This window comes from Colossoma macropomum, unplaced genomic scaffold (assembly GCF_904425465.1).
Source record: "Colossoma macropomum unplaced genomic scaffold, Colossoma_macropomum, whole genome shotgun sequence".
NCBI classification, from domain to species: domain Eukaryota; kingdom Metazoa; phylum Chordata; class Actinopteri; order Characiformes; family Serrasalmidae; genus Colossoma; species Colossoma macropomum.
In genome coordinates this window covers 52195190-52222464 of record NW_023494789.1, presented here as the reverse complement: position 1 = coordinate 52222464, position 27275 = coordinate 52195190, and the positions used below count along the sequence as shown (strand labels likewise).

General features: G+C 40.7%; 2 protein-coding genes across 3 annotated transcripts; one reads left to right on the top strand and one right to left on the bottom strand.

Moving 5' to 3' along the window:
* The first annotated feature begins 1030 nt into the window (after positions 1-1030).
* On the top strand, positions 1031-27275 carry ergic3 (ERGIC and golgi 3). Of its 2 annotated transcripts, XM_036571601.1 has the most exons (14): positions 1031-1152; positions 1605-1675; positions 3197-3284; positions 4705-4824; positions 6044-6137; positions 10033-10198; positions 10955-11012; positions 13003-13017; positions 13306-13337; positions 13429-13525; positions 18677-18741; positions 19924-20060; positions 20712-20767; positions 22588-27275. In XM_036571601.1, exons 1-14 carry the CDS (start codon positions 1065-1067, stop codon positions 22665-22667), a joined length of 1167 nt encoding a protein of 388 aa, XP_036427494.1. In that variant the 5' UTR covers positions 1031-1064; the 3' UTR covers positions 22668-27275. The 2 variants fall into 2 exon arrangements, with proteins under 2 accessions (XP_036427494.1, XP_036427495.1); XM_036571602.1 differs by lacking the exon at positions 13003-13017.
* Positions 14715-17540, bottom strand: romo1 (reactive oxygen species modulator 1). The gene is made up of 3 exons (XM_036571603.1): positions 17398-17540; positions 15111-15241; positions 14715-14950 (listed from the first exon to the last, which is right to left on the bottom strand). The coding sequence occupies exons 2-3, from the start codon at positions 15239-15241 to the stop codon at positions 14842-14844; spliced, it is 240 nt and encodes a 79-aa protein (XP_036427496.1). The 5' UTR covers positions 17398-17540; the 3' UTR covers positions 14715-14841.

Sequence of the window (27275 nt, the reverse complement as noted above, 5' to 3'; positions counted from 1 at the left end):
ATCTTAGATACTAAGTCAATGTTTGGACGTCCTGTGAGAAACAAGCGTTTTTCCTCCTCTCCTCCCCTTTTTTCCTTGTTTCTTTACAGTGCAGGTTATTAAAGATTTATAACCCTTTTACATATTTGATCATGACCATTTATATCCAGTGGTGGACAGTAACGAAGTAAATGTAATTCGTTGCTGTACTTAAGTAGTTTTTTGTGTATCTGTACTTTACTGAAGTATTTCTATTTCGGGTGACTTTTTACTTTCACTCCACTACATTTCAGAGTCAGATATCTCACTTTTTACTCCTCTACATTCTGAGAAATCTGTCGTTCCTTTTGGTTTATGTGTGTATAAAAACGTAACATGTCAAAACCAAAGAAGCGCAAAGCAGAAACACCAATCAGGGCACAGCGGTCACTTAGTTTTGAGCTTGTTTTGACCTGTTGGTCATACCGACCCAGTGCAGCACACGGTTCAACATCAGTGCAGCAGCGTAAAATTTTGGGAGAGTCTATTCAACATAAATGATGGGCTACAGATGCAGTTTAGTAAAGGAAACTCATTTGTGAATCTGAGTTTAAAGTTTTTATTAAACTTAAACTCGTAACTAAGTTCAAATAAATCTTAAACTGAAACTTTGCTTGTTTGCAAAAAGTGATTTCAGAGCCACTCAGTTCTACCTGATGGAAACTGTTTGCCTTCAGTGTTTTGTGCCATGAGTCATAATTAATCTTTTAGTACTTCTACTTTTGATACTTAAGTCCATTTGAAGGCAAATACTTTAGTACTTCTACTCCAGTGGAGGTCTAAAGGGAGGAGCTTCTACTTTTACTGCAGTAATATTTTACCTTGGGTGTCTCTACTTTAACTCAGGTACCTGGTTTGTGTTCTGTCCACCACTGTTTACATCACAGATCTACAGTAAACGGCCGATACCCGCAGCTGCGGGAAATCCGCTGTTATACAGATCTACAGTCTCCGACGCGGTCTACTCTGATTGGCTGGCGGAGCCCTTCCAGATCCGGTACGTCAGCGGGAGGTTCACCGGAACGCTCGCTGCTCAGAGAGGCAAGATGGACGCGCTGAATAAGCTGAAACAGTTTGACGCTTATCCGAAAACTCTGGAGGACTTTAGGATCAAAACGTGCGGCGGAGCCACGGGTGAGGATCGCGGAGCTGCTGCCGCAGTAAAACCGCGCAAAACGCCGAGAAACGCGCGCTGTTCGCCGCTGCTAACGAGGCTGAAGTTGCCTTCGCGCCCGATCGTTCCGGTCCACCTTAAATGGTGCAGCAGTTGCGTTGTGGCGCCTGAGGTACCAGAATGGAGCTGCTGCACCATTTAAGGTGGACCGGAACGATCGAATGAGCAGCCAGCGGACCTGTTTTGTAAATATCTCTTTCAGTCGCTGAATAACCGTCCAGATGACCCCCCCTCAGGAGACACCGCGGGAAATGTTTCTAGAAATGAGATTAGATTTTTGAACTTTATTCCCTGGAAGGCTTTAAGTGACGTTAGCACAGCGCGAGCAGACGTGGACTTTCTGTGAGTTCACGAACTTGTAATCTGACTGATTTTGTGTTCAGTTCTGATCGATTCTCCTCTCTGTCTGCAGTTACGATCATCAGTGGACTTATTATGCTGATCCTGTTCTTCTCCGAGTTACAGTATTATCTTACCAAGGAGGTGAGTGTACAGTAGTGCGGGGCGATATACCGTCTGTATCGGTATACCGTGATATTGCTGTTCAGTTTTGGCGATATGTTTGATAGATATTCGTGACATAATGCTCGTAAATTAGCAGTGTCACTGTTTTTTCTTATTGCGTGAGTCTCAAGGTATCCAGGACCTGACAGCTAAAAGGGAAAGCCCACTGATTTTTCAAAATTTCTGCATAATTCAGTGGTTGAGCTGTACCCAAAGTCAGAGTTAGAGCTGGACAATATGACATAAATATGATATTTATCACAGTATGTCACAACATGCTTTTCTATCATCAGTACTTTAAAAACATCACTTCTTAACTGCATGTTTGATTCAAAAGAGAGCATTATTAGTCCTGTTTAATTAGATTTAGTCCAGCATAGTATATGAAATGTTTAAGTGATTGGATTCATAGCTTTGATAGTATTGTTAAAATGTGTCTCTTATAACTTAAATATTGTGTCATATCGTGTATCGTAAAAAAAAACTTCCTTAAGTATCACAATATTACATTTTGCCATATCGCCCACCTCTATCCAGAGCAGAAAAACTTGTCGAGTCAGATTTCTTTACAGTGGCTGTGACAACAATGAGATTTTCACAGTGCAAATTGGGGCGTTTTATTCACTGAATCAACTTTTACAGGGCAGTTCCACCAGCTTCCCAAAATTTGTGCATTATTCAGTGTGAGATGTAATCAGAGAGATTCAGAGTGGTTTGGTGTGAAACGGTTCAGATGTCTTTACAGTGGTGGTGATAGAAACCAGGGGTCGTCATGACTACAACACAGATATAGACATTTTATTTACTATCCAGAACCACCAGTGAACCTACACGAGTCTTCTGAGTTTATATGGAATGTTGATGATGGAAAATAGTGGAAAATCTGAAATAATAAGTTTTCTTTGGGGACTATTTTGCCTCACAGCGCCCTGCATGTATCCCTCCACCATGACTGGAGTTTAAGTTCTCTAAACTATCCTAAAACAGTGTCTCAGTCATCAGGCAGTGAATTCATAACCATTCATGTAGGAACTTTCTGTGAGGGAGCTTTTAGAGGTGGACGTCTGGTTCCTATCACCACCACTGTGAACAGTTCTGACTCGGTAAGTTTATCTAGAACAGAGTGTTTCACACCAAACCACTCTGAACCACTCTGTTTACATCTGAACCATTTTACTGAGCGTAAATTCTGAAAATTTTGGTTGAATTCCCCTTTAACTGCAGCGTATGCTATTTACTGGCAAATTCAGATTGTTTTGAGTTTAATATCCATAAACAGGAAGTTTTCCTTCTGTAAATGTGCTTTCTGTCTGCAAAACAGAACAAAACAGGGCTCAGTAACTTTATTAACACCAGCCTAAATATCATCTGAAGGATTTGGAAGATACCGGTTCTCTTGGTGGACTAACTTTGCATTTATACATATTCATATTCAGTCATGTGCTATAGTAGTAAATATGACCTGATACACCTCATTTTGGGGCTTGTTTGTGGTTACAGGTCCATCCCGAACTGTTTGTAGACACTTCAAGAGGAGACAAGCTCAAGATCAACATCGATGTTATATTTCCTCACATGCCGTGCGCCTGTAAGTAAACGGTTTCCTCGTCTCTGTGGTGGTGAACGTGAGTCCTGTGCCAGCAGTCTGAGCCTGATGCGCTTCACAGTCATATCACGTCTATATTAAAGGTGCAGTGTGTGAGATTTTGGGGGATCTGTTAGCAGAAATGGATTATAGTAAACAAAACTATGTTTTCTTCAGCGTATAATCAGCTGTTACTCTGGACCGTTGTGTTTTCAGCTCCTCTTCCAACAGAGGCTGCTATGCATGTTTCTCTACGGTAGCCCAGAACGGACAAACCAAACTTTGGCTCTCGCCTTTTGCGATTTGTTTTTGTTTTATTTGTTTGTTTGTTTGTTTTTTTTTGTTGGTATTTGGTGGTGCTGCAGCACTGGCTGTAAGACGTAGAAAGAAGCAGCATCTTTGTCAAAATTAACTATTGTATTGCATATTTATAGATCTACACATACAAGATATTTGAAAGACTGGTAGATTTCAGCTTCTTGTTCAAACTTTCCTGTTCCACCTTAAATCGTGCAGCAGTTATTATAATGCTGCAGGCACCAGAATGTAACTGCTGGACCATTTAAGGTGGAACGGTAACATTTGAACAAGAAGCTGATGAATAAGAAACTGAATGTCAGAAATCTGCATTAAAATAATAATTAGGATATTTTTTGGGAGCCTAAATCAGCTCAGCAGGGGAGAAGCAGTGACATTAAGCTGAGTCTGTACTGTCTACACTTGGTATGATGAACTGTTAGAACCTGGGTGCTAGCTAACCATTCTGGAGGATCAGACTTATTATTTAGCACAAGAAAAAGTGAGGGAGGGTGAATCCTCGAAAACATAGGTTTTTATTGTGTTGCTCAGTTGGTTGCAGTCTAAAACCTCACGGTCACACACTGCACCTGTAAGTGTTAATGTAAAGTAGCGCTGAGCGATATATCGTCTATATCGTCTGTATCATCATTCTCTGAAATTGCTTTTCAGTTTTAGTGATATTTTTAGCAATATATTTGGTAGATATTGAGAATTAAATCCATGATAGTGCTGTGTCTGACAGGAAACTGCAGCGAGTGTTATTTACATTGTCTGTAGATTGTTTTGATCGGCTTAAAGTCTGTACAAATTAAACAACAACAGTAAAGAAAATGAAACTTTTACATAATCTTTTGCATGTGTCAGCATTGCGTGCCGAACTGCCCAATAGGAAATGAATTAAATCTTATCTTAAACTTATATTTTCTGTCAGTAATGTTTATTCCTTCTCCTGTAAAGTTGCTGTTTTAGAGAGAGATTTTGTTTCAGCAGCAGCGCAATGTTGTCTGATTACATATATATTCAGAAAATATCACAATTTTGAATTGTGATCAAAATTGTCCAGCACAGATGTGAAGGCTGACAGATTCAGGAGTCTGAGTGTCTCTTATTCTCCGTCCCTCAGATCTGAGCATTGATGCCATGGACGTGGCTGGAGAGCAGCAGCTGGACGTCGAGCACAACCTGTTCAAGCAGAGGCTGGACAAAGACGGCAAACTGGTCAGCACTGAGCCAGAGAAACACGGTTAGTATGACCTGTTTGATTAGACTGACCCACAGCATCGGGAAAAAACAGATACTGAACAGGTTCATTTCATTCCCAGAGGTACAAACAATGTAAACAAACCTTCAGCCTTCATTCTGTTTCTGAGGGGAGAGGAACTGAAGATTCTCATTACATGTTTATATAGATATGTAGTTGCTGTGATATCCCAGGTGGTTGCTAAGGCGTTGCCAGGCCATTGCTATCATATCCCAGGTGGTTGCTAAGGTGTTGCCAGGCCGTTGCTATCATATCCCAGGTGGTTGCTAAGGTGTTGCCAGGCCGTTGCTATCATATCCCAGGTGGCTGCTAAAGTGTTGCCAGGCCGTTGCTATCATATCCCAGGTGGTTGCTAAGGTGTTGCCAGGCCATTGCTATCATATCCCAGGTGGTTGCTAAGGTGTTGCCAGGCCATTGCTATCATATCCCAGGTGGTTGCTAAGGTGTTGCCAGGCCGTTGCTATCATATTCCAGGTGGCTGCTAAAGTGTTGCCAGGCCGTTGCTATTGGCTGTTGCTGTGTAATCCCAGGTGGGTGCTTAGGTGTTGCTAGACCATTGCTCTGCTGTCCCATGTAGTTTCTAAGGTGTTATTAGGACAATGCTAAGCTGTCCCAGGTGGCTGCTAAGGTGTTGCTCAGCTGTTGCTATTGTATCCCAGGTTGTTGCTAATATGTTGTTAGCACCCCCCCCCATTCTCTCCTATAGAAAATACCATGTTTAACGCTGTGAGAACATCGTAGATTGAATCGGTTAAATAAGCACAAGCAGCCTGTTCAGGTTTTGGCTCTGTGTGCTGCAGTTTGTAAAAGGAGGGGCAGTGCTGGAAATATGAATACAAGAAGAAGAAAATGAAAACAGAAAGTTGGCTTTTCAAGCTTAACATAATAAAACAACCATTAATAGAATATAGTGCAATTTGTTCCATAAGTCATGGTAATAAACGTCCCACCCAGTGACAGTGTTTGTGCCCTGAAAGATAGTTTAGTTCCCTTTTTTCCGAGAATGAAACAACATTTTGCTCCTTCCTGATAACACAGATAAAACAGACCGACTCAACACGTTTTAGAGCTGTTTCCTCCTCCTGAATGTGTCTGATAAGAACTAGGTTTAAAAAAATATCTTTTCATATCGTTTATGTTTATGTTTTTCTAGGTAGACATAGTAAAAGTTTTTTCTGGTATATTTTTGTTTTCTGTACAGATTTGGGAAAAGAGGAGGGAGAGATATTTGACCCCAGTAAGCTGGATCCAGACCGCTGTGAGAGCTGCTACGGAGCGGAGACCGAGGAGTTAAAGTGAGTGTCTTTACGACTCCATCCAGGTTTCAGGCCGAAACACAGAATGAGAGTGGGCTCTCTAAACTGAACAGGGGTGATGGCTTCAGGGACGAGCGTTTGCCAAAGTAACAAACAAAACTCCTAATGATTACTAAAAAACAAAAAAACGAACTAACTAACCTAAAACTAAATTGAAACAAAAATATGTACAACTGACCCACCTCCCTGCTTTAGAACAGGAGAAAAGGGGACGGAAAACAAACGGCGCTCGTCCCCGACTTCCCAAACGTTCACAGGGAGTTTTACCGAATCTGACAGCCTTCGTTAGATTTACAAGCGAAGCGACGCGAAGAGTGGTGTGAAGAGTGCCGGGCTGGTCTGGACAGGTGTTCTTCCAGGTCACGTCAGAAGGGAGAGAGCCCTGAATGTCCCCCAGGTGGTGGCTTGGTGACCTTTTATACAGGCAGGCGCCCCCATGTGGCCGTCATGTACAAGAGCTGTTTAATCCACAAAGGTTGAGCTTTACCATTTCCAGTTTAGTGTTAATAAGGCTGTGCTCACATTACAAGCCTCGTTGCTGAAATCCGATCTTTTACTCCAATCCGATCTCTCTGACATGATGGTTCACACTCGTTTAGGTAAGTGACTCAAATCTGTCATTAATGTGAACCGGCGTCCTGAAATGACCCTCATGAGCTCATCCTACTCAGTAACGTCACGTGAATGAATCACGTTCATCATCAGCACAAACTAACGAGCAGAACGAGCTTCGCTGAGAAGATCATTAACTCTGATCAGCTCTCAGCTTCATTATTAGAGCGAGACGAAGGAGGAAAAAGGTGAGATGAGCTGCTTTTCCACTGTTTACAGGCTTTAACGTCTGTTCGGTGCTGTTGTCATGGTAACGCTGAATGATGGCGCAGTGGAAAAAAAAGCACATAAATTCCGATCTGAGCGTCACATTAAGGTCACATGGCCACGAATCGGATACGTATCCGATCTACGACCACATAAGAAAGTGGCTCAGGTCGGATTTTAAAAGATCAGATTTGTGTCTACACAGCCCTGAAAACATCAGATCTGAGTCACATTAGGGCAAAAAATCTGATTTGTGCCACTTCAGCCTGGTAATGTGAACGTAGCCTGGGCTAAAGTCTGGGTCCAGGAAGTCGTACCTAAAGGCACTTTTTCACCAGGCCGTACAGAACAGCTGCCGGTCCGAATCCAGAGCTGCTCATCACACAGTGGTGCCTGTGAAAGTAAGCAAGGTTCCCCTGAGGTTCTGTGGTGGTGACGTCGTTTCCTATGCAGTGTCAGTGTAAACAGTAGCACCAGCAGCTTTGAAGATCTTCAGGTTGGTTTTATGGGAAGAGTCACAGAAGGAGGTTCCAGATAATTAGTGTTTTGGTGGTCGGCTGACTTGAGCGACGGCGAGTCAAGTCAAAGTTATTTATGTAGCGCTTTTTACAACAGGTGTTGTCACAAATCAGCTTTACAGAAAAATCCAGGTCCGAGCCCCCATGAGCGTCGCCAGTGGTGACAGTGGCAAGGAAAAACTCCCTAAGAGCAAAAGGAAGAAACACTGAGAGGAACCAAGACTCAGAAGGGGAACCCATCCTCCTCTGGACCACACCGGATAGTAAACAGCAACACAAGAATAATGTGGGACGATTCTATGGTGATTGAGCTGCAGTGGTCAGGAGTTTCTCTAGGACTGTAAATACACCACTGAATAAATATTTGTCTCCGAGCTGAGGAGCATTTTGAAATCACAAACATGAGTAAATCAGTCCTGCTGTTCAGCCCACATTCGCTCTCCAGTTCAGTTTTACTCCTTTTTTGATTGGTTACCAGCCTCTTTATCTGATTTCTTATTTAGACTTCGAGATCGGAGTGTGGTGTTTACATGACCTTTTGAATAATCGGACAACTGCAGAAATCCGATTATGATCGGAATATTGAGCGCATGTAAACGCACTCGGTGGTGAGGCTGTTCAGTTGAATTATTGGTGAATTTAGGAACACAGCAATGATTCCGGGCAGTATCAGCCATTGTTTACAGCGCGACAGCATTCAGCGTTAACGAACACGGAAGTGTGAGAAAGTTCTATTAATTATTACGTTTCCAGAAGTCAACATTTAGACATGTATGGTGGGAATGTGTTGATGAAAAAGTGACAGTGCTGCAACCCGATTTTCTTCTGTTCTCAAAAGCCTGTCTGTTTCCTCCTCTTTATCTCTTCAGGAGGTTACATGCGGTCACTGTTCACACGATTTACTCATGGATTTAAACAAGATTGAGCTCTTCACTATAAAACATTCCTGCACTGTTTATTTGTGGCCTCGGGATCAGGCGAAGAGTTGAAGGAGCAGTTCAGCAAGAGCTCTTTTGACGCCCAATGTTCAGACTTCACAGAATAAAGAAATAAACACTGATTTCTGAGGTGCTGTTCTGAAATTGAAGATTGAGGGAGTCGTTTATTTTGCTGTTGTTCAAAATGAACATATTCAGGAAATCCTGCAATTTTGCTGGTTTGAAACCAGTTTGTAAGCAAACGTGGGTGTTTAACAAACGTGCATGTCGAGAAAAGTCTCCGAACAGACCAGACCGGTCATACCGGATTTCAGCCAGGCTTCAGAGCGTTTACAGGTGGAATCCAGACAAGAAGTTCAAGAATAATTGTTGCCCAACACTCAGACACAGCAGTGTGGCCTCCTGAGATCAGCTCGTCATACAGGTTATCTAGTCCTGATTTTCCTGCTTATAATATCTTCTGTTTTCTGTGCACGGTTAGAAACGTGCCGTTGGATTTTATTTCTAATATTCTGAATGTACGGAGCTTTTAGGCACTACAGAACTATCAGCTCATAAATTCATAACAACTACATCGACACAGCCCACTGCCCTGTGTGCACCTACTGCCGGACGATATGTCTAAATCAGGAATATTCAACTAAAATTTGTGCTCCAGCTCATTACAGTTCTTGCTTGTAAAGGTCCAGATAAAGTGTTACAGCGAAGACAGATACTTTTACATACTTAACAAATAATGGTTAAAACATTGTTAAGTAATAAAATAAGACACCTTAAATTTACTGTGACAAACTGTTTTATTTTAAATATAGTTGTATAATCTGGGGTCGTATAACAGAAACATCTTAACTCTGAAATCTTATCTGTTTAGTTCAGTTCACAGCGGTGGTGATAGGAACCACAGATATAGCCATTTTATTTACTATCCAGAACCACCAGTGAACCTACACGAGTCTTCTGTTTATGTGGAATGTTGATGATGGAAAATAGTGGAAACTTACCTTTCCACCATGTGTGGGGTTAAAACAATGTGTTTAGGTCAGATTTTTATCTCTAAACTGTCTTAAAACAGTGTCTCAGTCATCAGGCAGTGAATTCATAACCATTTCATGTAGGAACTTTCTGTGAGGGAGCTTTTAGAGGTGGACGTCTGGTTCCTATCACCACCACTGTGAACAGTTCTGACTCGGTAAGTTTATCTAGAACAGAGCGTTTCACACCAAACCACTCTGAATGACTTAACCTTTAATTAATGTTGAAATTTTGAAAAAGGGGTGGAGTTCCCCTCTAAATAAAAAATAAATTGTACTCCTAGTAAATCCGGCCCTGCTGGTTCTTTTTTGCCCATTCCAGCTTAGCAGATGTTAGAAAAACAAGTGTGATGTACGGAGTATCGTCATATCGCGACATTATATTTTTGCCATATCGCCCACCTCCAGCCTGTCTCAGCTAACATTACTAGCCCAGTGTTTTCCTAGTTTACCTCAGCGAGTTTGTGAAGAGTTGTTCATTGAAAGTGAGATGATCTCTTCAAAACCTTACTATGACAGAATCAGATGGTCCTCACAGATGATGTTTGACTGCTGCTCCACTCTGTAGATGCTGTAACACCTGCGATGACGTGCGAGAGGCGTACCGGCGGCGCGGCTGGGCTTTTAAAACACCCGACACCATCGAACAGTGCAAGAGAGAAGGTTTCAGCCAGAAGATGCAGGAGCAGAAGAACGAGGGCTGCCGGGTGTACGGCTTCCTCGAGGTCAATAAGGTAACGAACATGCGCTCAGAAACAAAAACATCAAGAGAAGTTCTCCAGTCTGGGTTAAGACCAGTTTATAGTCCAGATGTCAAGCATGGCTCGACAAAAAATGACATTAAAGAGATTTGTGTCGACACATATGTTGTCGTGCACTCTGATTGGATACAAACTCAAAGTTCAGTCACGGTGTGCGGCTGTGTTTACTGTCTTGCTGCTCCGCTGCTGTCAGAAACAGAACAGGTTGCCAGTTATTCAGAAGTAGGATCAATATACATTCATAAGACGATTTGTTTTCATTTTCAAACCTTTTTTGTGATTACTTTAAAAAACCTTTTTCAAACCTTTTTGTGATTACTTTAAAAAAGTAGTAAACGCACCTGCCACAGTGTCATTTCCCCCACACTGCACTTTCATACTAGCTGGAAAACTGCGAATCTGGCAACCCTGCATGACTGAGAAGTTGTGAGTGAAACACATGCGTGTGGAAAATAAGCAGTGTTTTGGTTGCCGTAGCAACGCTGCGGCTTAAAGTCCTGCTGTTAATGCAGTTTGACTGGAGCAGCTGTTTTCTGTTCTGCGTGTTTCTCTGTTTCTGTGATACGAGTTTTCATAGAAACTGCAGATGATGCTCTATTCCGATGTTTTCTCGCTGGTGCTGGACTATGAAAGCCTGCAGCGCTGACACATCTGTCCACCACAGTTTTCTTCTGTCGAACGACGCTTGTTGCCTGGACTGTGAATTGTTTTCTCCTTTCCTGTCCTCAGGTGGCAGGTAACTTCCACTTTGCCCCCGGAAAAAGCTTTCAGCAGTCTCATGTTCACGGTAAGTGCTGAAACAGTTTCACTGGCACTTCAGTACAGATTCAGTCCTCTGGTCTGCAGCAGTAACACTGATTATAAACAAGTAAAGGCCGATTTATAACCTTGAAAATGCCTCAGATTTCTAAACACTCGTACTCCTCCCACCAAGTTTGTAAGCACTGTTTATATTAAATTAATCTCATTTGGCTGTAAATGTATAAAATGATTCTAGACTGTGGCTATAAAACTTAACAGGTTCCAGATAAGCAGTAAGAAAACTGAGAAACCTGGAAAAAATACATTTAAGATGATTGAAGAACAATGAACAAAACTACTGATTATTCCCGAATGTCTGAGCCGGAGAATTATTTGCTAATTCGCAATTACATTGTATTGTTTATCGTTTTAGAATTTCTTATGTGCCAATATTGAGTAAAACATCTATAAATATCTTTTGGTCTGTCTAGTTTTTGTAGCATCATAGTATTATAGCATTAGGGGAGGGGTCACGCTAAGTGTGGCTCTAGTTTTCCACTGTAATGAGTAATTTCACAATTCAGCACTGTATAGTTCAGTTTTTTCACGTTTTAAGCAGTTCTAACACGTATAAAGTGTTTAGAAACACATCTAGAAACAAATTTACTGTACACAGACTTTGCATATAATAGCTTTGATAATAATGTTGAATTGTCTGTTTTACAGCTTCATATGTTTTATTTCATAGTCAATAAAATTAAATGGCAATAAACCCCAATACTACATATTACAAATCTTTAAAATCGTACAGCGGCTCCAGTATCATATCGTATCCTGAGGCCTGTAGCGACTCCTACACTTATTAGCTGGACTAAATCTGAACAGCTGGTTAAAACTGATCACAGCTGTTTATGAGATGTTGAGCTCCAGACCAGAGGACATGTAAGTTCCTTTGCATGTAGACCTTCTTTTAGTGGGATCAGTGTAACTGAAATATTGAACGGTAAGTTGTATGATGGGTTATTTAGTACCTCCTTCATCTGTCCATGTTCCTCCCTTTATGGATGAGTGAATGATGTACTTGCATGTAAACACTTCTATCATTTCCACACTTTCCTTTCTCTGCTGCTGCTGTAGACACTTGAGGATCTGGGCTGACTCACTGATCTGAAGGCCACCTAAACAATTAATGCTGTAATCAATATACAATCTACTGTGAATAGTACTGAGCGATACTGATTACTGATACTGAGTGTTCATGGTTCTATACAGAACCACTGTCTTTACTAAAAAAACTCTTTTTTAGAAGTGTGTAAAAATAGTAGAACCCTTTCCAAAAGGTTCTGAACAGAACCATATACAACCCATCAATCTGAAGACCCATTTCACCTTGCAGAGAACCATTTAATCATGCAAAGGATTCTCTGAGTGGTCATGGTTCCATGTAAGCTCACCGGACATAAATACCTGTGATTCATAGATTGAGAAAGAACCGCTGTCTTCAAGAAGAAAAAAGATGAAGAACCATCTTTTTAAAAAGTGCAGTCAGTATTTTTAAGATACCAATAAGACTGGGTCGCATTATCGGTCAACTAATGTATCGGTCAGGCTCTTCACACGCTGGCAGTTTATCTTAATGCAGAGTCTATAATCTTTAATATAACTCTTGTGGGGAAATCAGTGTGTATATTTTTGGGATGTGGTGTCCTTTCTTGAGTAACAAGGTACATATCTTTACTAACAAAGAACACCTTTACTAACAGAGAACACACATGACTTGAAACGTGTGCTGAAAAGTAGAGAGGTCTCGTTTTGAGGGTGTTAATGTCTACTACAGAAAAAAGAGATGATGAGCCCCTTTTACAGCCGATTCAAAACAACCCCATTTCTTAAATTGGCCAGTTGAGTAACGTAGCACCTTCTTTATACCGCTGCCGTAACTTTGTGGACGCAGGGATGTCCTTTTGGACATTTTCTTTATTTCTCTAAGAGCAAAACTAAAGCCATTTGGTGACTCTTTTCTCTTCTTTCTGCAGTGCATGCTGTGGAAAGTAAGTCAATCTTCTAATCCTCTAATTCCCATATTTATATTCCCATTTAATAAATAGAGAAGTTTGAATTTACCTTGTTACTAAATCAGTACGGTATCCATTTATCTCTACGTAATTCCTAATTAATTAGTCTAATTATGCTTTGACATGGTTCTGCATTCAAATAATCAACTTTGCATAGTTCATATCTTCTTAATACACTATTCTGTTTTTCCTGTTTTCCAAACTAATCAGTCAGATAATGTGCACAACCAGATAAACTGATCATCTGAATTGTTCCCCCCTCAGTTCACGATCTGCAGAGCTTTGGACTCGACAATGTAAGTCGGTTATTTCTGTGTTTTATTTGTATTCTTGGTCAGGTCAGCTTGTCTCAGCTTTGCCTGAATGTGTTTAATTTCTTGTTTACAGATCAACATGACCCATCAGATTAAACATCTCTCGTTTGGGAAAGACTATCCTGGAATCGTGAATCCTCTAGACGGCACTAACGTCGCAGCGCCTCAAGGTAGGTCACCTCTGATAATCATTAAACAGCTTCTGACTGAGTTCTGACCAAGGGTTGTCCTTCGTAAGCACTGGCTTCTTCAGCCGGCTGCCCTTCTGTTAGGACTGGCTAAAGGAATTAAAGGAATGATTCACAGAAAAATCACATTTGAGCAGTATCACTTTCGTTAACCCCTTGATCCAGGGGTCACCAATCTTATCTGTGAAGGTCAGTGTGGCTTCAGGTTTTCAGTCCAGTCAAACAGGAGCACGTCTAAATCCAGATGTTCAATCTGTTGGTCTCATTCTTTAAATGACTGATTAGTTATATGAGGTGAGCTCCTGCTGGGCTGGAACGAAAGTCCCTGCGAGTCCAGTATGATGTTTGAGAGTGAAAGCTGTTTTGGACCCTGGGAGTGGAAGCGGGAACCGATTCCTGGTCCTCATGAAATCTCTAGGGTTTGCTTCCAGCGGTCCGCTGCACGTGTGGAGGCTATCCGCTCCCGGAGCTGCATGTAGGGCTACATGATTGGTTCATTTTGTAACGTGACAGTTTTGATTTATCGCATCACTTCCCTTCCTTCTCACACGAGAACGGCTCCTGGTTGAGTGTTTTTAATCCAAGAAAATCAGTAAAAAGCAGCAAACGGATGAAGCTGACGACCGTTCTGCAAACCTGCGTGCAGAAAAGTGACGTATGGAATTGAGCAATTGATCCAGAGTTTGGATGGAATTCTTGTGTGTGAAAGCAAATAAGTGATAATGAGCTCCTCCCCAAAAAGAGCCTAGAATCAGTCCTGGGTGCGGACTCGAGTTCGGGACGAGTGTGAAAACCCTAAGCTTGCTGACCCCTGCTCTAATCTGTGGATTAGCTGTACTCAAAAGCAGAAGCTCAATTTTTCTTTATATCCCCTGCAATTTTATCTTGACTTGAATTCCCTAATGAACTGATGGTCATCTGAACCACATCAGATTTCAATTTGGTGACAGGACCACATCTCGATGTTTCATGGTTTCATTACCTCAACCCTCCACAAACCAGCAAATCAGTGGCTGCAAAATAGATATGACTATTTGTGCATTTACCTCATGTTTATTCCAAACCATCTGATAAAAATCAGCTTTAATAAAGAACAGGAGGGATCTGGAGTGATCAGTGTATCACGTTAGCGCAGCCCTGATCCGGACCACGTCCCAGGTTTCACAACAGGTTCTTTTAGACTGTTTAATTTCAGTTTTTATTAACACACCCACTCACAATCTGTGTAAAGGTGGCATTGTGACATATGGATGAAAATCTGGAGTCCCGAAAAGTGATCAGTGCAGTCTGTGGTGGTCTCAGCAGCGAATTCCCATCCCGATGGCCATGAAGGTGCCGAATGTGCCTCCGCTTTGCATCATGGTCTTCCCCACTCCTCCCATTAGCTCTCGACCTCTCATCCCAATTCTGTATACAAACAAAGGGGAACACAGTGACATACAAGCCTAAAGAGTGAAATAAGGTCTTTAAGCCAAACTGGTCAGCAGCTGGACGTCTTCAGATACTAACATTTTATTTTTAGCAGGTTTGTGTAAATGCAAGAAATCTAGAAAGTGAGCCTTGATACCTGAGACAGGAGAACGTTCCAAACATCGCTCCCGCAGCCATTCCGACCGCGAAGCCCATCATGAAACCCATCTTGACTCTGTCAAAGCAGCTCGGCTGAGTCTGCCCGTACGGTCCTACGGCTACCGGCATCTGGAAAGAGCAGAGACATTAATTTCAAACAATTTCATATTCTCGTAAGGCCAGAGTACATCGATGGGACAAACACCAACATATTACGTTTTGCATTTGTCCTTAGAATATTCCGAAAAATTAACTAGGAAGAGAAAATTCTAGAGTCTAGATAGTTCTAGAATCAAACATGAGCACAGAACACCAACCAAACATCAAAATATCTGGATACTGGTTGAATACAATGTAAAAAAATGCACATTTTTATGTGGAAAACCTGCTTTGATTCCCAGTATTTGGCAAACCAGGAATAATGCGACAGACAACTGGAATATGAACAATGAACAAATGCATATTTACTTCCTCGTGTGAGGCGTGGCAGACTTTCTTACATGCCAGCGCTCTGAATGCGAATCCTTTGCACACTAAGTTAATTATTAATGAATAATTACATATAAGGATAATAGACCAAGCTGTAAGGTTAGCTGCTTGGCTAAGTGCTTCTATATACTGCAGCTCGGTTTGCGCGTGCAGGTCAGGCAACCCAGTCTGGTATAGTTTACAATGGTGAGTTTTGTGGAAAAGACGCTGTAAAAATCAAAATGAGCCAATATCTATTTGAATATTTGACAAATAAGAAACGTAAGTGATTTCTGAGCCCAGCTGACTGCTTGTACTTCTACACTGGTTATGGGTGCCTAGACCCAAATAGCGTACCTGTACATTTAGGATTCAGCCTAAGAACTGACCGTCTTAGCTACATGACGAATCTTCCTGGGTTTGCAATTGACCAAGAACTTTGGCCGCTGCAGGCGGAGTAATTACTTTTTTAAACGCCAAATTCTGTTAGGGGTGCACTGTGATATCAGAGTCATATCAGTATTGGCAACTATTCAACATGATTGGCATCAGACTGATGACGAGATCTGACTGATATTTGAATTATATTTATTGTACTCTGCGTTCAGCTGATGCTGGGCTACGTCTGCGTTGCACTGTGTTTATAAACCTCTCTATAATACAATTCAAGTTGCATTTAGTTACAGTTTTCACATTTTATAAACATATCAGCACCGACAGATATGTACCTGAAAAATATCAGATCTTGGCTGCAGCTATAAGTTCCCTGTGTATATCAGTGTATTAAAGGGGAACTACACTGATTTTTAAATTTCTACATAATTCACTGTGTGAGATGTAAACAGAGAGATTCAGAGTGGTTTGGTGTGAAATGGTTCAGATGTCTTTACAGTGGTGGTGATAGGAACCAGGGGTCGCCATGACTACAACACAGATATAGACATTTTATTTACTATCCATAACCACCAGTGAACCTACACGAGTCTTCTGAGTTTATATGAATGTTGATGATGGAAAATAGTGGAAAATCTGAAATAATAAGTTTTCTTTGGGGACTATTTTGCCTCACAGCGCCCTGCATGTATCCCTCCACCATGAATGGAGTTTAAGTTCTCTGAACTATCATAAAACAGTGTCTCAGTCATCAGGCAGTGAATTCATAACCATTTCATGTAGGAACTTTCTGTGAGGGAGCTTTTAGAGGTGGACGTCTGGTTCCTCTCACCACCACTGTGAACAGTTCTGACTCGGTAAGTTTATCTAGAACAGCGTTTCACACCAAACCACTCTGAACCGCTCTGATTACATCTCAACCATTAAATTATGTAGAATTTTGAGAAAGCAGTGGACTTGCCCTTTAATACCTCTGACAGGTCACAGTTCGGTCTTTAGGCCTCAGCTTGTAATTCTGTAACTAATAATAATAAAAATAATAATAAAAGCATTATTAAACATGTTATGACCTTACACACTCTTAGTAAGTCTTGTGTTAGGTTCCGTTTCGTTCGACCTTTCCGCTCCACCTTAAATGCCCATCCAGAACTGCTGCACCACTTAAGGTGGAACGGGAAGTTCGAACGCGAAGGCGAATTCAGCCTCGTCCGCAACCGCTGGACCGCTTATGGTGGACCGGGAAACACGAATAAGAACCGAATTTCGGCCGGGTCGGATTCAGAACCCTTTAAAGACCCTCGGGAAGCCTGTTTATCCAGATTAGCGCGTTAGCATGTCCGCTATCATCAGACCTGGCCGAACTCCAGTCCGGCTCCGACTCCGCTCTCAGAGCGCTGAACCGGGCGGCCCGCAGCCCCACGTACCTTCACTGATCAGCGGTCGAGTTCTGCGCGGAAACGTCTCGGATGTCGATCAGAGTTCGGAGTTTTATCCAGAGAAACGAGCGCTTCAGCCTTTACCATAGAGGAGAACCTCAGAGGCAGAGAGAGGCGCTCATAACCGACAGCGCCCCCTGCTGTCCTAGCGCCCCCTGCTGTCCTAGCGCCCCCTGCTGTCCTAGCGCCCCCTGCTGTTAGGCTGCGTTCATGACTGAGTGGAGGATTGTTGAGTTTCAGGCTTCCAAGCAGGAAAAATCCCATTTGAATGGTCATCCAGCCAGTCATTCCTAGGAAGGCCCTAAGGCAGGGCTCTCAGACTCAACCACTAAAAGGGCCGTGTTAAAAAGGTCAGCAAATCTGTGGTCCAGCTGTGTTTTTATTGTATTTTCACATTTTGCCCTGACCCGAACGGGCCGTTATTTAAAATATGCCAAAACTGCAACAGCAAAACAGCATTAAATACATATTTAAAAATAATTCTAAATAAAAATAAATAGTTTTGGGCCTGTTTGCTTCAGCTAGACACCAGGCATCTTCTCTTTTTGTGTAACCGCTGGCCTGTAGGTTGTTGTTGGGGTTAGAACACAGCACTATGTTGTAGTGCATGCTGGGGGCTGTAGTGCATCTCAGGGTGAAACGGGCTAATAATATTAGAGAATCGAAACAATTTTGTGGGCCGAATAGGACTGTGTCACGGGCCTGACTTGGCCCGCGGACCTTGTGTTTGACACATGGGATTTAAGGTAACATGGTGGTTAATTTTTAATAAAGCGTGGCCACAAATTAATATATTGAGGCCACAAATTACTGTATGTTCTTAAGGTGGTAAAATGAGCGTTTTATCACTGTAAGAGCACGAAGAAGATTAGAAATAAATTACATCACAAAATGCTTTTCCGAGTTTATTGTGGATATCGCCTGTACTTAAACACTTCTGCGTGTTTGATTAAGAAGAGGGAATAATTAGTTATTTTTAGTTAGATTTAATGCAGCGCAGTGTGTGAAAAGTTGGATTCGTAGTTTTTGATCGTATTTTTTAAAATGTGGGGCTACTTTGTCAGTTCTAGCTTTTAAAATAAATATCTTGACGTTATGCATCGTAAAAACGTCCTGAAGTATCGCGATGTTACGTTTTGCCATATCGCCCAGCTCTACACCCACAGCAGCCAAAGAGTGAGGGTCTGTTTTTCCCAGTTGTCATTGCAGCTTTACAGCCCAAACTGCAGAACCCTGTTCTGATTCTTTCTGCTTCTTTGGCTTCCAGCGTCCATGATGTACCAGTACTTCGTGAAAATTGTACCAACAATTTACGTTAAAGGAGACGGGGAGGTAAGAGTCTCTAAAACTTTTATTCTCTAGCCACCTTCAGACGGCCGGTGACTGATTTAGTTAAGTTTAACTTTTCCTTTCTTCTTTTTATTTAATTTCATTTTATTTTATTTTTATCTTAATTTATTTTATTTAGTATCCTTTTACTTGAGTGTTTCACGTGTTGGTTTGCTTTATTTATCCTTTTATGTAGAAATTTTATTAATTGGTTTATTATCTTGGTTTTATTTTATTGTTTTCTTTCTTAATTAAATCGTAATTGTTCTCTTATTTTTTCCCTCATTTGTCTTGTTTGATTTTGTTTGATATTACTTCATTTGTTCATGTAGTTCTGTTCATTTATTTTAAATTGATAAAATTCCATTTTAATTTCTTTTTCAGTCCCTTTAATGTCGTAAATGATCGGCTGTGTTGAAAGTGAAGGTCACCCTCAATGTATTTCTGAGTAAAAATAAAGGTTCAAGTGTTCTAAAATAAGAAGTGAATGCTTGAAGACACCTGGTGAACATCCGCCAGCAGATTTGTGTCCTTAGAGTTGTGTGATAGGCTCTATTTTTATTTTATTAAATTGATCGTTCTTTATGTTGCTTAACAGCGGATCTTTTACTCCATAAGTACCTCATTAACGAGCCTATTAATGAATGATTCACAGGTCTGTGTACTGGAAAACAACACTAAACACAAACGTTTTATTATGATCATCACAAAAAAACGTGATGCGAAACAGTGTGATCTTAAGTGTTAAAGGGGTACTCCACCCATTTTTTAAACATGCTACACAATTTACCAGTTGAGAAACAGTACACTCTAGAGAAACTTACCGAGTCAGAATTGTTCACAGTGGTAGGAACCAGGCGTCCACCTCTAAAAGCTCCCTCACAGAATTCCATATAAACTCAGAAGACTCGTGTAGGTTCACTGGTGGTTCTGGATAGTAAATAAAATGTCTATATTTGTGTTGTAGTCATGGCGACCCCTGGTTCCTATCAGCACCACTGTAAAGACATCTGAACCATTTCACACCAAACCACTCTGAATCACTCTGTTTACACCTCACACACTGAGTTATGGAGGAATTTTGGATAATCGGTGGAATCCCCCTTTGAGGCATCCTAAATAAATTAACATTTTTGATCATTCTGATGGTTTAAGCTGCAAAATCGCTGCATGTTTTTTCCTCAGGTGGTGAAAACGAACCAGTTCTCAGTGACCAGACATGAGAAAGTGGCCAACGGGCTGATTGGGGATCAGGGTCTGCCTGGCGTCTTCGTACTTTATGAGCTTTCTCCCATGATGGTCAAATTCACAGAGAAACAGCGGTACGTTTTTACTGCACTCACCTGCAGGAGGATGTGTTTTGGAGCTTATTGTGTTGTTGCAGGACATGGCAAGGAAAGCGATCAGAGCGCCCCCTGCTGTTTGTATCCAAATCGTAGGGAAACTGAATTGGGGTTGATGCACATCACAGGCTGTACAACATAACGTGCCATGTCACCCAGATATTCAGCTATTTTTGACACCGTGTCAGTGACTCAAATGATGATGTAGGCTGAATGGGTGGAGCTAAACTGCTGTAGGCTGAATGGGCGTGGCTAAACTGCTGTAGGCTGAATGGGCGGGGCTAAACTGCTGTAGGCTGAATGGGCGTGGCTAAACTGCTGTAGGCTGAATGGGCGGGGCTAGACTGCTGTGTTTACAAACTACATCAGTCTCTCCATCTGTGGTAAAATGAATGGCGATTCTAAATGTTTTGAACGCGACCAGCAGATGGCGCAGTTCTGCACTTTCCCTCCCTGTTGCTGTGATGCGCCATATTTATTTTACCATCTTTCTTCAACTAAAAGATTGTTGTTTAATATAATTTGTGCTTTTCTGTCAATAAGAGGGAAATATAACACAGGCAGGTGTAAATGAAGGGTTTATGTGTGACGGACAGAACTCTGACTGACTGACTGTGTTTGTTCTCTCAGGTCATTCACTCACTTTCTGACAGGAGTCTGCGCTATTATAGGTGGAGTTTTCACAGGTGAGTCCATCTCTACCTGTTTGTTGACCGTAACATCCCCTGTGATCACAAACATTAGTCGATGAGGGACTTCAGGAATAGATGCTGACGCTAGTTTAGACAGAATTGCTGATCACTAATAAAGCTTCCAATATTTAGATATTTGGTGAAAAGTTTATCAGTAGAATTATCTGTGATACTACTGATGTGCATATTAATAATAAATTAATAATAATAACAAATGATTAAACAACCAACAACAAACAACAATAATAATAATAACAATAACAATAATAATAATTATAATAATAATGTAGGCCTAAGAAAATCAGTACCTCCGGATTAATAAATAAATCATACCGCTATGAAGATGTAACAGTTATTAGATCTTATCGCAGCTGTTTGCTGCAGTTCATGTGTAGCACATAGAAATGTGTCACTATTCCAACTGTAGCCTTTTATTTTGTTGGTTCCTCAGTGTTTCTTGGCTTTGATGTACTGATTTAGGACCAAAAAAATAATGATATCTTTACATTATATAGAGGTTCTGTAAACTCTTAAAGGGTTCTTCATGCTCACACAAATCATTTAACAATAAAGTTTTTAGGGAACCGAAAATTGTTTTTCTGTGGCATCACTTTATTTGTAAGAGTGCATGCTAAGTTCACTCACAAGCTTTGATAAGAAATAATAACGATAATAATAATAGTACTACTAATGTAATAATAATAATAATAGAGTATATTTTATATAGTCCGGAGTGCTTTACAATGAAGTAAGAACAAGAGCAAAAACACTCAAGGTAAAAATAGTAATAAATTTAAATATTAAAAAAAAAATTAATAAAATTCAGCAAAATAATATTTAAGATAAAGTGAAAAGATTGCTTTATGCGAAAGTTTGAACGCCCCCAGATTACATGGTTTGTTGATTTTCTGAGTGATAATAAGTTTAAACGTCCTCTACAGAGACCTGGCACTACACAGGGTGTCATTTTTCTGCTAATTCTAATGCACAGTGTTTATTTATTTACTCCCATATCAGGAAAAAAAATAAAACATAAAGCATATAATGTGCACAGGACTCTGTTTATGTTTTATTTTTTTAGAAATAGGCAGTAATTATGCAGTAAATTAACTTATTTTCACTTAGAAAATCAACACCAACAAGTTTAAAATGATCAAAATGTTAAATTTGACCAGAAAGGCGTTAAATATGAACAGATAACTCTGTCGTCAGGAGATGAGTTTGATTGAGAGTTTGATCCCCGGTGGTGCTGCAGTGATCAGAGGCACGTTGATTTTCTCATTGGTCTCACAAGAGGGCCATCTGGGTGGGCAGGAGGCCCCCGTCTCCCCCCATCACTCATAACAGAACTGGCGGTTAGCGTCTCCCCAGAGTGAGTTCAGCTGTCCAGTGATGTTGCGTTAGCAAAGTGAAAAGATGTGCTGGAGCTTCACAGAACTCAGAGGAAGCCTGTGTTGCCTTCACCATCTTAGAGCTGGGGGTCCTAATTAGAGGCTGGAATTGGATTTGACTACATCAGAGAGAAAACTGGAAGAAGTCCTTAAATTAAATAAAGGCATGACTTCCCAATTGAGAGTTCCACAGTGTAGAAGCGTGATAACATAAAGAAGCCTCTGCTCGGTTGGTTCCTCATTCATTGTCCACGTTAGCGTTCTCCAGTGAGACGTTCTTCTAAAACCGAAGCTGGTCTCAGATACACCTGTGGTCACTTTTGCAATCCATTATTGTTACGCACCTTCATATCAGCAGCTCACTCAGAGTTTCTCTCTCTCTCTCTCTCTCTCTCTCTCTCTCTCTCTCTCTCTCCTCTGCAGTTGCTGGACTCATCGATTCTTTAATATACCACTCAGCGAGAGCCATACAGAAGAAGATCGAGCTGGGAAAAGCGTCCTAGCACCTCTCAGTCTCCACCACGGACAATTGCAGTGCATTACAGTTTGCAGGAACCCCAGTCTGTTCTAACGGAAGAACCCAGCTGCGTGTGTGTTTGAGCGTGTGTGTGTGTGTGTGTGTGTGTGTGTGTGTGTGTGTGTGTGGCTCCTCGCTCCAGATGCAGGCCGGTTCCTCAGCAGGGCTTCACTGGAACAACCAAACCGGCTGACTGGATTTCACAGAGAACCGCAGGGTTAAATGGTAACCGTACGGCACAAATGAAGAATCTGCTCGTTCCACTGTGGAACGAAGAACCTCTCCTGGAAATCCCAGAGCTTCTCAGTGCAGGACTGGGTTGCACCATTTTTGCGTATGTTTGTACTTTAAATTTCTGTGTTAAGTCTTTACTGAGTCCTCAGTTACACTGGTTGACTCTCCTTTTACTAAATTTGGTTGTACCACAAATCATTGAAGGGGAATTCCACCAGTTTTTTAAAAGTTTCTGAATAATTCAATCACTGACTTTTAAATAACGTCATTCAGGTTTTTAATGTCAGATGCTTCGTTCTAGAGAAACTTATAAACTCAGATTTGGTGGTGCAGCCCATTTTAATTTTGTTCACACAAACCTGAACTTAGTAAACACGTCATAAATACACTCTTAGAAAAGTTGGTTCTTTAGTAAAGACAGTGGTTCTATGTAAAACTATGAACACTTGAAGAACCATTTTCATGCTTAAATGGTTGAATTGTTCTTCAGATTGACGGAGAATGTATTGTATATGGTTCTATATAGAACTTTTTTGAAAAGGGGGTTCTATATAGAACAAATAGGGTTCTGCTGTAGTTATGTCAAACTTGTAACAAAAGAAGAACCCTTTTTGGTGCTGTATAAAACTATACACAACACATTCTCCATCAATCTGAAGAACCATTTCACCATGCAAAGAACCATCTAACCATGCAGATGGTTCTTTAAGTGCTCATAGATCTATATAGAGCCATTGTCTTTACTAAAGAACCCTTGAAGAACCGTCTTTTTTGAGGGGAGCTTACATTTGAACTTACGTACAAATGGTGCATCCGACCCCAGATCCTCAAAGACAGTCCATGTTTTTGTTCTGCCAGTTTACAGCACACTTTAAAGGGCCTGTATCCTACATTTTTATATTTTGAGATCCACTTATAACACTTTTGTATGTTTATGTACCAAAAATAATTAATTTCTGCAGTTTTCCAGCTTCTCTTTATCCTGGAGAATTGAATAGGCTGTGCCTTTAAGACTGACATATGTAAATTAGCTCTGTTCTGATTGGCGGCCCTCATTCAGAAAGCACTCGGAGCTGAAACACTACTTAAAACTTTGATATGAGTGGCCGTGGCTAAACTGCCCTAGGCTGAATAGGTGGACATTATGTAAATGAGTTGGTTTTTGTGACATCACAGAAACAGTGAATTAAAAAACAGGCTGTTTTTACGGTTTAGTTTCCATATTTGGACTCTACAGACTGGGGAGTGACACATTTAGAAATTTTGTGTTTACAAGATTTTTTATGATATGGGCCCTTTAACGTGTTCTAGATCAGGTGTGGAGAACAGTACTGTGCGCTTGCAGAGGGTTCTCCAGGGCTGGATTGACAGCATTGGTTTTATTCATGTTGTGTTGCCTGATTACCTAATCCGGGATTATTATAATTTTTTTACAGTAATTGTGTATTTTGTCAAAAAATCAACGGTGGAACTTGATAAGAGGTCGGTTCTGCTGTTAATCACAGCGTTTATGAGCTTGTTGGTAACTGAATACAGACAGACAGTCGTGAGCAAATGTAACGTTGATTTTCTGAGCGTAAATAAGTCACACATCCTCTACAGAGACGCACTGCCGCACATTTAAATACACAATTACTGTTTATTTACTAAGTTTGATACACTGGAAAAACATAGATCATAAAATGTGGCCTGTGCAAACATTTATATTTAATTTTTAATTTTTATCCAGTCTGTTAAAGCTGCACTATATAAGATGATTTAGCTAAAATTGAAAGGAGTATGAAAACTGAATCAGGAGAATAAAAAAAGGCTAAAATATATTACATATGAGCTTACGCTGCGGCGGGTCTGTGGAGAGGAACTCGAATTGAAATGCAAACATTACTGTTGAAAATGTGAACTGCAGTGCACACATGGCGTTACTGTTCCATGGTGAGATGCAGAACACGAGTCAAAACCTAGAACAAAACATCTACTGCACTGTTTTCACTTCACTTTACCTCTTTACTGAAAAACAGTACATGAGGATTCACATTTTAAAAATGAAAAGCTGAATTTGTGTTAGAAATGAATAAAGTGTGCCTTGAAATGTAAAAACGACTATGCTGCTTAAAACAATGTTACTGGTTAAACACAACCTCATGTTTTCACTGCATTTCACTGTTTTTGCTGCATTTCAATGAGGGAAATATATTTAAAGTGCAGAAAAGGGGTGAGAACAGTGTAGTGGGGGTTTTGCTTCACATTTTGTCAGGTGTTCTGCACGTCGCCTGTGGAAAAGTATGTTGTGTGCGTTTCACTGTTTTCAGTGCTATGATTGCATCACTGAGGCACGTTCTGCTCAGTGTAAAGCAGCATAGCTGAGATTTTATTACATTTTAGGGTTGGTTGAATTCCATCCTGACAAATTCAGCATTTAATTTTAAAAATCCAAATCCTGACGTGTTGTTTTTTTCAGTAAAGAGGTCAAACAACATGAAAACAGTGTAATAGAGGGCTTGTTTTTCATTTTGGCTCTATTCTGCATCTCGATGGAACAGTAATGTCACGTGTGCATTGCATTTCACATATTCCTCTCCGTGCGAGTCGCCCTGTAAAGCCTGAAGTAATCATTTAAGGCGACGGGTCGGCAGTTTTTCACACCACGTCTTATGTCTTAGCATATTAACGTCACACACAGACTCAAAAAGAAGGTCCGGCTCGATGTTTAGATCTTAAATGATCTCAAAATCAACATCATACTGATGAAGATGTGATACAGTAGTAGATAATTCACTCACAACCTCAGAGACGCTCCTTCACCAAGTTTGGACTGAGTTCTCTTTGAATTCATCTGCTTGGCGACGGGGGCCAAAGCACAACCCACACTACATGCAGTTACACATTTCCACCAGAGAGATCTCCAAATCCCGGAATCTTGTTCTCTGTGGAGGATGTTTTGATGTGTTTTCACTTAGAAAGTCAACAAAACAGTCATGTGACTGGGGCGTTCAAACTCACGACTGTACCACTCAAAAGTTTGGAGTCACTGTTTATATGAATGTTCTGTCGTTTTATATACGGTGCAGATTTAAATACTTGGCTGACAACAAAATGAAACATGTTTAGATGTTTTAGTCGATACTTTGAGCATTTTGGTACCAAAAAGTTATTTGAGTCTGAACAACTTAAGGTAATTGTTTATTTATAGGATATTTTTGTCCTGTTTTCTGCCTCAAGATGTGTCCCTTTGGAAATACAACGTATTGATTAACTTCATGCAGTCATTTTAGATCATACAGTTCCGAGCTGCGTGTCCTGCACAAAGACCAATCTTAAATGGTAGAGCGAGCATCACTGTGAACACTCTCTCTCTGTCAGTATGATCTAAACACATGTTTTTGGTTAAAACTGGACTGTTTTTCATTCTAGACAAATTCTTTGTTGATTAGTGTTCATTTCTACAGCTTCCTGCTGCTCATTTGCTGTTATATAATCTTGTGAAGTTACACAGGACTGACATATAAGAATAACCATATACATTTATCTGCTTTTATATGATCAAAAACATGACGAACGGTGATTCCTCACTTTTGAACAGTCTCAGACGTTAAAGCGAACTGTGTCTCATCAATATTGGTCTGAACAGTGCAGGTGAATCAAAAACATGGTATTATTACTCATTGTTGATTCAGTTCAGTTATACAGCATGTTTGTTCACATCTGGAGCTGAACGATTTGGAGAAAATGTCTGGTTTTTCTGACCAGTATTGTGTTAAAATGCGAATATTTTCCATTAATTTAACTCCTTTTTATCATTCCATCAAGAAGTTCAGCATGTTTTTTCAAGATTTCAGGCTTGAATGATGAATGTTAGACTGCCAGTTCATGAAATTCGAGGTAATATTTTGCCAATTAAAGCTCGTTAAGAAGGTGCTGAATGATGTAAGGTGTAATTATAGTAGCATCTATTGCGATTTGAAAATTGCAGCTCCTTCAAAATGGGATTTTGAGCCAAAAGCGGTTAAACGTTCAGCCCAAATCGGATCCATCCAGAGTGACAGAACAGAAAAGGTGCTGATCCTGGATTCAGATTCACACCTGCTGGATCTGCGCCAGCTGAAACTGTCTGATCTGAGTGTTTCTCTGTAATCGCACCTCCAGCTCTGAATTCAGGGGCGAGTGTGTGTGAGTGTGTGTGAGTGTGTGTGAGTGTGTGTGTGTGTGTGTTGGGGTTAATTTGGTGCGCGAGTGTGTTTTGTGCTGTTGTGGATGGCCTCGTGTCTCGTGTTTGGGGGAGAGATGTATTTATATTTTGATTGTCTCTGGCGGTTTTTAAAATGATAAATAAACGTAACTGTACAGATTCTCTCATCTTTCA

Bases quoted from the DNA above. Each gene is read 5' to 3' on its own strand.
- ergic3 (XM_036571601.1), top strand. From the start codon at position 1,065: ATGGACGCGCTGAATAAGCTGAAACAGTTTGACGCTTATCCGAAAACT. The intron at 10,199-10,954 runs GTAACGAACATG...TCCTGTCCTCAG, and splicing joins GCTTCCTCGAGGTCAATAAG to GTGGCAGGTAACTTCCACTT. The intron at 13,338-13,428 runs GTAAGTCGGTTA...TCTTGTTTACAG, and splicing joins AGAGCTTTGGACTCGACAAT to ATCAACATGACCCATCAGAT.
- romo1 (XM_036571603.1), bottom strand. From the start codon at position 15,241: ATGCCGGTAGCCGTAGGACCGTACGGGCAGACTCAGCCGAGCTGCTTT. The intron at 14,951-15,110 runs GTATCAAGGCTC...GTTTGTATACAG, and splicing joins GGAACGTTCTCCTGTCTCAG to AATTGGGATGAGAGGTCGAG.